We start from the raw sequence: 12,695 nt of genomic DNA on the forward strand, positions 1-12,695 counted from the left end.
AACTGATCTCAATTTGTTTGCTAAACCTTATTTTTGTTTCTAGCTAGTACATTTAGATTCAAACTGTAAACTATTCAGTCGTCTTTGAAGGCTTTCCATATGTTGCTCGCTACTTGCTAGTTGGATACTTGGATTGCTCATGTACGTAATACATGGGGACGATGTACAAACCTCTCATGTAATAACTAAGAGCTGATTAGTAATAGCTAAGATGATCAGTGATTGCATATAGTATAAGAGGAAAACACAAACTCTCGGAGATATTTTGTGATGTTGTTTAAGCCGTGACCATTGTCACCAAACTAGTAAACCCGATAGTACAAGATATTCAAACTCATCTTCTTCTTCTCATTTTTTTTTTTTTAATAGATTGTTGATAACCGAAAAAGTAGTTGGAAGGTTAGTTCAGTAAAATTAAAAGAGAGGGGGGGAACTGAAGGAAGGGGGAAGGGAAGGGAGAGCAGAGCAAACATGTTAAGTGCATGGGAAGGACACGAGAATGGTACGTGAAATATGAAAATCGAAAGACAACATCATTTAATTCCTTTGTTGGTCCTTCCTTTTAATGTAATTTCTGTATTAAATGTGGTGTCTCTGCCACTTTTCATGAGACACTGTCTCTCTCACTTTCTATTCCACATGTATTTTTCTACACTTTGCTTCTATATATATATATTATTCCAAATTGTTTCATAATAATGCATCTCTAAATTGGTACGGTTTATATATGCTTATCGTATGTATGTACTTATCATAATCTCAGTCAAGATCACTACATGTCAGCCTTTTTTGAATCATTTGAAAAAATGGACAACATGATCAAGAAACAAGATAATGGATGATGATGATAGACAAAACGTAAATACGGAAACAGATACGGAGACAGAGCATTATTATGTATACGGAAAGGTCAACTGAGATTCACCTGCAGGAAGAAGTCAAACTTTTACACCATGTCCTTTTTTTTTACCGGTACAGATAAACAGAACCCTTGTGGTTTGATCCGGTTCAACAATTGGTTTGGCAATAACTCTCGAAGACACTTGGTTACATTACAACCATTCCCACCAAAAAGCTTATCCGATGGCCCAGACAGGTCGCAAGTGGACGGTCCAGATTCGCTGGTCCACGGGGGATCCAAAAAAGGCCGTACCATTTTTTGATATCTGAGACGCGTCATCGTATAGTTGTCTCCTCTCCTTTACATGGTCGTTAAATGCTCTCAGTTGGAGACCGTTGGATCATTATATGTCGTGACGTGAATGGTTAGGATTTTGCAATTGCATGAGGTTTGCTCACCTTCTTGTGTTATACTTTCTACCTTTCCAAGTTAACCATATATATCGGAATTAACGGTTGAATAATGTGTCACAAAATGATAAAAAGAATAAGAAGATATGTATCATACTGAATCATGATTGTATATTTATATATATATATATATATATATATATATATATTCTAAAGTTTAAAAGTGTCATTAGGAAGAAGAAAGAAGAAAGAAAAAAATCACGAGAGAAGATCTCTGGTGAAAGGTCCCCATTTATCTTTTGGCATAAATCTTGCAAGTGAGCTCTGGAATTTTGTGACAAACAAAATCTTTGCTTGAGGGGACACCATACACATCTATATAATATACTACTAAGTATGAATGTATGTATGTGTGTATGCATGCATGTAGATATCTCTGGGCCATGATGACCATCTAATCTTCAAGCCTTACGAATTTAGGAAGGGGCACTGGCCGGGGGAAGTCATGTGATTGTTTACTATTTTTGTTTTTTGAATGACCAAAATACTATAAATGCAAACAACCCCTCATTAATAGACGGCCCAATATTTGAAGTTTGAACCCCATACAAAAGATTTTATTTTTAAACTTATCAACTTCGTGATTAAAAATTTTAAACACAATAAACTCTTTATATGTGCTTAATGTAAATTATGATTCAGTATAGTCATGTTGATCAACTTTGAATAAGGTAGCATGAGATAAAAATGTTAGTCGTCGTCCATAAACTTTGAATATTTCTTATAAATTGTATAGAATGGAACAGTAGCTATATTGATGGGTATGCATGAAAAATCACGCAATTCACATGAACATTTTTGGGAATTGGGGACCAACTGTATATTTAATACTTTGCAATTTTTTCGTATCTACAAATCTTACAATATTGGTATACAGCATAGAGTATTTGCATCTAGATTCTGAGTTCTCTCTAATAATAAACCGTACGTCTTTGAATTGTGTACGTAATAAATGTTTGAAAGCGTTTCGAATATCTATTTTTTCCTCTCTTTTTATTTCCCCTCATTAAGTGTTAGAATATCTAAGACGCTTATTAAAATCAGCAAGTTGCATGGTTATTTCTGAGATGGTCGGAACCATATTTAAATTTCTAGTGAACTCAAACTTTTATATATGCAACTTGTATTTTATATAAAATGCAATTTCTGGTGAACTCTAAAGAAAAAAAACGAAATTGAAGTTATATAAAAGAAAAAGGACAGAGAATTGTATGTAGCCTCTGAACCAACCTTACGGGTGGGCAGAGAAGAAAAGAAAGAGAGTACAGTAGAGCAGTATTTAACGAAAGCGACACGACAATGCTCTTTCTCGAGTAGTTGCGGCTCTAGCCTACGTGTCGTCAGTTCTTTTCCCTGCACCTCTCTCTCTATTCTTTTCTCAAAAATCTTTTTTTATTCTACATTTTTTAGATTTTAAACTTGCTTATGTATTTTTTTTTAATAAGGTAAAAAAAACATTGTAAACAACACCAATGAGTAGTGAGTTACCGGTTCAGTCAATGGAATGTGAACCTTAATTCAGTTCCATAAGGTGAAACACTTTTAATATATCTATGAATAATCCACCTAACTCTTTCGTTTCGAAGTAACAACAACAAAAACATACAAGGCAGCAACAACAACAATGGCATCAAAAAATGTGAATCACGTTACCAACAGTTGTTCATGAATCAGACCAAATGTGTAAGCTTCATGAACTATCTTAAATTATAAGATCATGTTATTGTGGAGGACCAGAAATCATGCAAAACAGCAAGCTGGCACGAGCCTGAACAAATATATTATTGACGTAGACACGTTTGTAATAGTATTTTCGCAATTGACCGGTTAATTACCTTTTGGGATCCGCTGGCTAAATCAAAGACCGTATCGGACTCAAACCAATGCATGGACCAGTTTTCTACGACCTATCGCAAGCAACATCACTGTTCCTTAATAACAATGAAACAATATATGGACAAAAGGCACTTATAAATGCTTTAACTATTCTTGAGTACCATTACATTTATGCGAACTAAACAAATATGATTTGATAAACTAAACCCAGAGGAATTTCATTCATTAGATTGTTTAAAACGCAACTTCATTTTACGTTTTAGGGTCTATAAAAGAAGAATAATGTTGTTTGTAAGCCTTGAATAAAATCAACGACTACAAATTGTCCACGTCTTCTAATCAACATCAATGCAAAACAACTATCAGATCATTATGTAGCTAGATTAATCTAATGGACAAAAAAAAGAAGAACAGTGTTCGTCGACTGTATCTACTACAATCTAGCTTAGTATAAAAAAAGTATAGTTTAGTTAGATTTTTTGCGTGCATAAAAAAAAAACCGTAGTTACTACATAACATCGTACTTTGGTAAAACTGTTAACAGAGTGCGATTGAAGCACACTAGACAATCAACTACCCCAACTGCCTCATTCATTTATTCCTCAATGAAAATATTTTTTATAATTTTGTTTGCTTATTTTCTTGTGAATAAACTGACAAAAATAATATTTTTAGCTTCTATGATGTGCCACATTTCAAATCAACTTAGATTCCCCCTTCTTCTTCGTATCTAGTAGTCTCTATCTACCTGGCATATCACACTGTATTATTATTTAGTTTGGATTATTAGCTTTTGTGTTCGTGTTACAATAAATTAATTATCAGCCTTTTTATTTCTTTCGTAAATATCATGATTAGCCTTAAGAAAACAAAAACAAAACTAGCTAAAGCTTTTCAATTGTTCCCATCACGTGAGATCACACGTGCCTCACCAACAACACTAAAAGCGAATTAATAAAGGAATTTTTCCAGTCGACAAAATATATATAATTAAAAAGAGATAAAGAGAAGCAGAGGCACGTGGAAGCTAAAAGAAACACGACCTCCCAGTACCGTTAACAGACGGAGTCACTTGTAATAAAATACGTTACTAACTTTAATTAATATCACCAGTAACTACATTGATACAATTTGACTTATATATATTTATATATAACAGAAAAGAAAAAAAAACAATTAAAAAAAACGAACATGACCGAGATTTATATTTTCACCGGTATACAAAACTTTCTCCGGGTTCCGTTTAGTAACGGCCGGTTAAACTATTTTTTTTATTTATTTAAATAATATTAAACAGCTAAAAGAGGATCCGACCCGAATAGATCCCCGATATCTTGAAAATGGTCCTCCATGTGCCAGCTGGATAATCCGGAAGATCCGAAATCGAATCCGAAGTTCATATCCGTACACATTTCCGCCGTGAATATATCTTCCCCGAACAAATCGCCACCGCCGAGGCCGAGGTAGTCTGGAACCACCGAGCTCCGGAAATCGAACAGGTCATCATCTGAGAACAGGGGAGCCGAGAAATCCGAGAAAGTCTCTGATACAGTCGTCATCGAAGGCTCTTCTTTGACTACAACCGCCGCTGCGGCTGGCGAAGAGCTTTCGGAGAATTCGTCGACGGTGAACGAAGATCGGAGAACTGAAACCGGAGAGCAGAGACAGTCGTTGCTGCTGCTTCCGCTGACAGAGGAAGACGCAGTAACGGACTTTTTGATTTTGTTGTTTTTCTTCTTCTGTTTCTTCACCGGAGAAGGTGGTGGAGACTTTTTCTCTGTCTTCGTCGTGGTGGTCGGATTAACGGAGAAATTAGTGAGAGCGTCGGGACCACGGAGCTGAATCGCGGCGTTATCGTAAACCATGGCTGCTTCTTCCGCGGTGTTGTAAGTACCTAACCAGAGCCGTACACGTTTAAGTGGATCCCTTATCTCCGCCGCCCATTTCCCCCACGGACGCTGTCTCACTCCCCGGAACTTCTTCTCTCCCGTCGTCGCCGTAGTAGCTGAAACAACCGGAGAAGCAGTAGACTCCGATTTAACGGCTCTCTTTCGTGACTTCTTCGACTCCATTTGACTACAGCTTCCAGAAACAGCACCAGAATCGAGAACGACCTCGTTGACGAACTTCTTGACACGACGGCGTTTAGAGACGAACCTGTTGCGTTCTTCATCTTCGTCGTCACTTGAGGAATCAGTAGCGTCAGGGTCAGTGACTGAGATACGAAGAACCCTGGTTTGGTGGGTGTTGGTTAAATCCGGCACGATTCTCGTCGTGTTGGTTTTGTGCTCTGTGAATTTGATTCTCGGTACAACCATTTTCTTCTCAGCTTCCATCTCTCTTTCTCTCTCTCTGTTTCGCTCAAGACTGTGACTGTGTCTCTCTTTGTGACCTTTTATAGCATAGAGAGACTGTGAAAGCAAAAAAAGGAAAGAGACAAAGAATAAAGATGGATTTTTTCTTTTTTTGAAGGAAAAAGGAAGACGAAACTTGAAGAACAAGAGTGATGCTCTCTGCAAAGAAAAGAAAGTTTTCTCAAAGGAAGCGAATTTTTTGTTTTATAGAAAGAACAAAAGGCACGAAAAAACACTGCGAGAGAGAAAACCTTGCTGCGTGAAGATTTTTCCCAGGAAAGTTGAAGAAAGGGGTAAAAAAAAAGAGCTTTTGGTTATATTCTTAAGGAATCGTTCACAAACGCGAGAGAGAGATAAGAAAGAAAGAAAGAAAAAAAAGGAGGAAGATGCTACTTTAGGGGGTGAGGAAGGCTTAAAGCTTTGCTTGGGTTTTTCTAGGAAATATTCCGGGAAAAGATAAAGAAATATATAAATTTGGGCAGAGAGACAATAAAAATGTTTGAGCAGAGAGTGTGAGAAAGAGTGACACGAGGAAGAAGAAGAGAGATTTAAAAGCGGCAGAGCACATGTAATGTAGAGAGAGACTATTTATAGGATCTTGAAACGGCTCATATACACTCTCTTCTTTACTCCTCTTTTTTTCTCTCTGCTATTTAATTTACTTTTGGAATATATCTTCAAAAATATTATTTTCCAAAATAAAGATATTTCTTTTCTTTTTTTCCTTTAAGGTGAACTTTTCATTTGTATCTTAACTCTTTTGGTTATGTATTAAACTCTTTATTTTGTCTCTAATGTTTCGTTTATAGTGTTAAACGTTCAAACAAAAATTGACTAGTGTAAAGATATTTTGATTTATTTTTTTTTGGCGTCCATTGACGATGTTAAACGACGAGAGACAATTGTCAAATACTATGCTTATTACAATCCAAAACGTTACATTTAGTTGAGAAATTAAATTTTAGTGATAAAATTAGATTTAAAAAACAAAACCAGACTAAAAACATGTGTCGTAACGCAAATACTAACAATTATGACATTAATGCACATACAATTAGATATTAGTGCCGACCAACAACATTTTTAAAAAGCAAAATTAGAAAGAAGTCATAAGTTTTTTGGCTGATTTTTAGCAAAGAAAAAACTAATATGACAAAATATAGGGGAAAAAAAGTAAAGAGGATTGACGATACCAAAATGCCGCATAAGTCAAACGATCCAGATATCGACACGTGTAATTACAGAATTGGGTCCAATCCAACGGCTGGGACGTGCCCTTTCCCTGTGCAGCTGATAAATTTAATTACGAGTGTAATTAAGAATAAATTAAGATGTTCTCGTAATTGGAGATTCAGGTCACGTGACACCGGAGACACGGTCCACAGTCTCACTTTTGACCAGAGACCATTAATTAATAATTAAACGGGGGCAGGTCAGGTGATTAATCTAAAAAACCTCCGTGCGAAGTTCTCTCTAACCACAGGGGTATTTGAGTCATTACCAGAAAGGCAAGTTGCGTTGTAAGAGATCCCAAAAGACCGTTACGGCTCGTAGTTCTTTACACTGGTTTTAACCTTTACCTGTTTACCAGACTCAAACCTTGCCACTTTTTAGTTATTACAGCCTGAGGCGAGTGGCTAACGTGGCAGACAACAACCTTGGACGTTGCGCCACACACACAATGACACTAATTTAATTTAAAATGCACAGTCGTTTTTGGAATCATTTGTATTAGTACTCGTTCTTAACTGTGTGATTAGTACTCGTTAATCTTGTTAACTTTTTTTTTTTTTTTTAATTGTGAGTTGTAAGTTGTAACAGAGTGCCTTTAATTCCACTGACGTTATGTCATTATATTTTAAAGACGAGCATATTTGGCATTTTCTTGAGAAGCAAATTAAACTAGAGAATATGGAAAAAAATTATTTAGAGTTTGAAACACATTGACCAATGGTCAACTATGCTATGCAGCATCGACTTTTCCCTATCTAAACGACGTAGGGTTGAGTTCCCGATCATGCATGATTGATATGTATTGGACGTTTGTTTTTGTTAGGAGTTTTCAGTGATCATCGAATGCTGTGAACTTGCATTATGAGAATTTAACCCTTATCACAAAAGCTTAAACATGTTTGCTAGTTTTAATACTTCCAACTAATTTGACACATGAACCTTAGACTGGTGATAGAAACATATCTAAACAGTATTGTTTATGTGATTATCATAGAAGTTTATATAATAATGTAAGTTTAAAGATATAAGAAGCCCATGCTATATTGCCAAAGAAGGCAGCAGTTTTTGATCGCAGGGTATGTGAACCATGTACCACTTTGTTCTTTCTTGTCTTTCCCTTCATATTTTTTATTTTATTTGCCTCCTCTATGTTATACAGTTTTTGTCCAATACATATTATATATATGACATTACACACAACACACTAATTCTAAGTGGATGTTTTAATATTTAGAAATAAATTACTTACGTTTGATAAAAAAAATAATTATCACATGAAGATTTCATTATCGCCTCTCTGTGAATATCATCTAACTAACTCTCGAACTGTTAATACGTAATGACAAGAAATACAATTAGACTTAGAACATTGTTTAAATAAAGTTGATATAGTTGTAGTAATGTGGTTTAGATTTTCGCAGACAATAGATTTTTAAATGCGTGAGAGGAAAACGTGAAATAGATGATTGTAAATCACTACAGCCAGATACATGCATCAAAACCTAGATGAGCAAATTAACTTCGAGCCACGTAAATGATTCAGGAATCCCATAAGACCATAACATATGATTTCGTATGCTGTGTTATATATGTAATTAAAAAAACGGTTTATTTGGGTGATTAGGAAAAGACAAATAAGTTCTCATTTTTCAGCAAATTAAACTTCGAATCCAGAAATAAATTAGTTTAGTATTATTACGCACAATAAATATTAAGATAATGAAAATACGTTGGTCCACGAAATAATAATCATTACACAATCATCAGTTCCTGTGACAACAATAATAATTTCATAGAAATTTGATACATCACACAATGTTTAATGTTCATAGTTTCTACGTGAGGATCGAAAGTATCTTTTTTTTTTTTTTTTTTTTAAACTGGATAAGAAAAAGAAATGGTAGACCATGTACCCTGCCTTGGATTAAATAATTTTTACAGTTTATTGTTTCTATGATATTATCACTTAATTACATTCAAATTGGAAACACTGATTATCAAAAATACAATAAATTTGGAAAAATCATTTTATATTGTGTTTGTATAATTTTTTCTACTAGTTCTAGGTGAATTTAATATAGTCTTTCTCTCTTTGAAAATAATAAAAAATAAAATAATTCACAACTCTTTTTTTGTAGTTTACTGTATGCATGTTTGGTTAGATATTAGCTATAGTATTGATTACAGATGTAAAATAACTACATATTGCTTTTTTTTTTTTATGGTTGTGAGTCTTGTCTCTTCTGACATGTTAGATTACAAGCTAACCCATTGAAATTGTAGAATTCAGAATATTTTGTTTTCAATAATCTAAACAGCTTAACAAATTCTATCAAATCATATGTTGACGTATTGGTAAGTTAGTATTGGTAACGTATAAAACATGTATTACATATAAAAACTGATGATGTTTGTGGAGGGTGACTTGGAGAGTTGATGGTTATGGCCTTTAAGTCGTAACTCGTAAGAGGTGAACTGGAAGAAGAAGAAGGTATACATACATAGTTTGATTTGAAGCAAAGAAAAGAGAGAGACCGTACGGATACATTTGTCCAAGAAAACAAAGACAGTCTTTGGACCGACGAGATGGTACTACTCAGGTCCATCACGGGACCCTACCCCTCTCCGCTAGCTAACGGCGTCGTCCTCTCTTTTCTTTTCTTTCCTTTCTTCTAATCCCTCCACTTGGTCACTTCCTTCTCCCGTCATCTGACGGCTGACGTCTTCTCCTCAGTCTCTCTTTTTCTTTTTCTCTTTTAAATTACGTTAAAACCCATAATATTTTGACAGAGGTATAAAATGGGAAAACCATAAACCTTTCTTGTAGGCTATTTAATTTTTAGTTTCGACAAATATGGTTTCCGATCATTTTTTTTTGGGGAAAGGAGGGGACACAAAATGATGTCATTTTAGGGTTGTTTTTATCAATTATTTTTTAAATGGAGTACTTCTTAAACTTCCTAGTTCCTTCCTCAAACAAAATGATTAGAAAATTTTTGGTAGCACAAAAAAAATGAAAAAGAAATAGTTAAAAGTTTCAATAATGACCTGATTATCTTGTTTAAATGTACCTGGAAAGTGCTTCAATGATGCTGGTCATTATACACAATTAAGGTTTATTTAACTAATTAGCATTATTCGAGAAAATTAGGAGTTCAATTATCATACGCTTGTTTCTGCTATTCCATGAGCTGTTATGGCCCGATACATATATTGACATTGATTCAGGTTAAAACCCAATTTTATCTATGTATAAAACCTACTTATATCAAACTTTCAAACCGAGAACCTAAGTGAAATATCAATATGTAGTTTATGCAGGTCATATTTTGAATTGAGTGAATGATCAAATGACTTGTGGATTACTTAGATTTAGTGATACTTACTTGTAATAGACGAGGTATATTATACGGTTGATTAATGTGCTGTATAGTGTTGAAGTATGCTTAAAATTCGTTTAAATACAATATTTATTTTGTGATTTACTTCTATCATGTACATTTTATTTCCTTTGTTTTTTTTTTCGAAATTGTAGTTGTTCAGTCTTCGAGATTGCCCACCTTACACAATTATTAACATGGTACCTCGTGCACCGAGAGTTAGTTAATAATTCTGACATCTCTATGATATGTTCAAAAATCAAAATATCTAGGATCGAAATTTTAACTATCGCTAGAATTAATTTGTGCTTCGTAATGATGAAGTAAAATAACACACAAACATCGAATCACAATCTTATATATAAATAAATAAGTTGGATTGCATACATATTCAAAGTGGAGTGGAGGTGAGGTGGGTGGTGAGCTAGCAAGTGATTGTCACATTTTGTCATATAGTGAAGACAAATCTTAATAAATAATACCATCTTTATCCCTGTAAGTTAATTGACATGTTGTAATAAAATCTAATTAGCTAGGGAACCCTTAAACTATGGAACCACGAACTCTTTCCAACACTTTCTCACGACCCTGTTGCCGGCCAATTATATAGTATGTACATTGAATCCAATTTATTACTATTGGATTAATACAACAATCATGTTGGTTTTTGCAAGTGCATCACATTATAAAAATGACCTTAACTAGTCTATTACATTAAAAAATGTTTGAAAACCGTACCTGTCGCGAAAGTACTCACGATTTTTTCTTTTTCTTTTCTGCATCTATAAAATATTTGAGAACCAGTTCACTGCTATGACCGAATGTGTAGACATGGGTCGTAATGGTTTCAAATAAAGAATTATAAACTTCATAGAATTTTTTTTATATATCAGTACTGTTTTTTTTTTTTTTTTGTTGAAAAACTTAGACAAACTACACATATTCCAATGAAATATTGCATTGTTAATTTACATTTGGTGTCATAAACCCGGAGCCTCAACCGGAAAGATTCAGGTTCAATAATAAAACAAATTATTGTACTTCCCTGTGAAATATTATTCCCATATCAATAAGTCTTTGCAAAGGTAAAAAACTAAATAAAAGAGAGCTAACTACTAAAGTTAAAATGAGATACAAATGTCTTAGTTTGACTCCTTATTTTAAGGGACTACACAGCCAATCAAATTTAATTCAATGGTTAGAATAAACAAAAAAATCAAAAAAAACTTTTTGGAGATAATCGTAGCGTTATAGACAGAGAGCTAGGGGGTAAAAAGCTTCTTTTTTTTTTTTTACTTACCAGGAAATCAGGAACCATTGGTCTATTACACACCACTGTTTTGGAACACGCATGAGATTGACTTTTTTTTTTTTTTACTGTCACTATGTTTGGATAGATTAACACATATTAACAAGGCAATTACATTGTCGTGTATCTCAATTTTGTGTAACTTGTAACTTTTGTCGACAAAACACCTAAAACAATGTTTTTGACCCTGACTTGAGAAAAGGCAAAGAAGAACATATAAAGCAAGTGGACGTTGACTGTTATGTCTATTCTCATGTTTACTTCTTCTTTAAAAAAAAAAAAAATCAAATAAAAGATGATACATTTCTATTTATTCATCGCTCGTATAAGCTTTCCAAATGTATAAACAAACATGATGCTTTTATCAGTACACACACTATAGAGATATATGTACTACCTATATATACCACTTGTAGGCAAAACACCAATTTATTTGTACAATCTAAACTTTTATACCCGTAAATGCAAGTCAAATAATGTAGATAGCATTCGAATAAGAATTTTTGTTGCAATCAAGATGATTTAAAAATATGGGTTAACTCGATCTTTATCATTTGTTTTCTTAAATAAACAGTCGTTTTAACAGCAAAGAAGTTGAAACAAAAAACATGTTGAACCACTGATTTCGTGGGGACATGAGGATTTACATAAACATTGACATGTTTTGATATTACAATATATGTGAGGTTTCTAATTTCGCAACTTGGTGGGAAAGAAAGAAGAAGAAGAAATGAAAAAAGCCCCTATTTGCAGGATGACACGTCGTTTTCTGGAATTAGACAAATCAAGTTCACGTTGTAACTTGCCTTATTTGTCTCCTTCCTATTGTAATCTCTGCCACCTACCTGTTCCTCCTCCAAAACACATTCGCGACAAAACTATGTACTGTATCATCTTCCTCCTTCTCTTTTTGACTCACCCAAAACAATTTTGTTATTTCAGTAAAAAGAATTATAACAAACATAAAGGATAACCATGTCATGTGGCTGTGATCTTAAGGCTACTGGTGGTGCTTCTTACAAGTTAGGACCCTCCAATTGTGGCACTTCTTGAGACCACTTGTTCGATTTTTGTCGGACTTATGATTATGATCAAAGGCCCAAGAAGAGTACGGGTAAAATAAAAATGTAATAGAAAGAAAAAGAAGTTCGAACCATGATGATCTTTCTCGCAGCTTAAAACTATATAGGCCCAGTGGGCTTTTTTGTGTGCTCTGAAGTTTGAAGCATTTGGCTTCCTTGATTTATCAGAGGCTTTGATGATATAAATATA

General features: G+C 34.1%; 1 protein-coding gene across 1 annotated transcript; it reads right to left on the reverse strand.

Annotated features, from left to right (window-relative positions):
• Nucleotides 1–4,219: 4,219 nt before the first annotated feature.
• Nucleotides 4,220–6,072, reverse strand: LOC17878912 (ethylene-responsive transcription factor CRF2). Its single transcript, XM_006283977.2, has one exon. The coding sequence runs from the start codon at nt 5,481–5,483 to the stop codon at nt 4,437–4,439; it is 1,047 nt and encodes a 348-aa protein (XP_006284039.1). The 5' UTR covers nt 5,484–6,072; the 3' UTR covers nt 4,220–4,436.
• Nucleotides 6,073–12,695: the final 6,623 nt, after the last annotated feature.

The sequence above is a fragment of the Capsella rubella genome, unplaced genomic scaffold (assembly GCF_000375325.1).
Source record: "Capsella rubella cultivar Monte Gargano unplaced genomic scaffold, Caprub1_0 scaffold_7, whole genome shotgun sequence".
Lineage (NCBI taxonomy): Eukaryota > Viridiplantae > Streptophyta > Magnoliopsida > Brassicales > Brassicaceae > Capsella > Capsella rubella.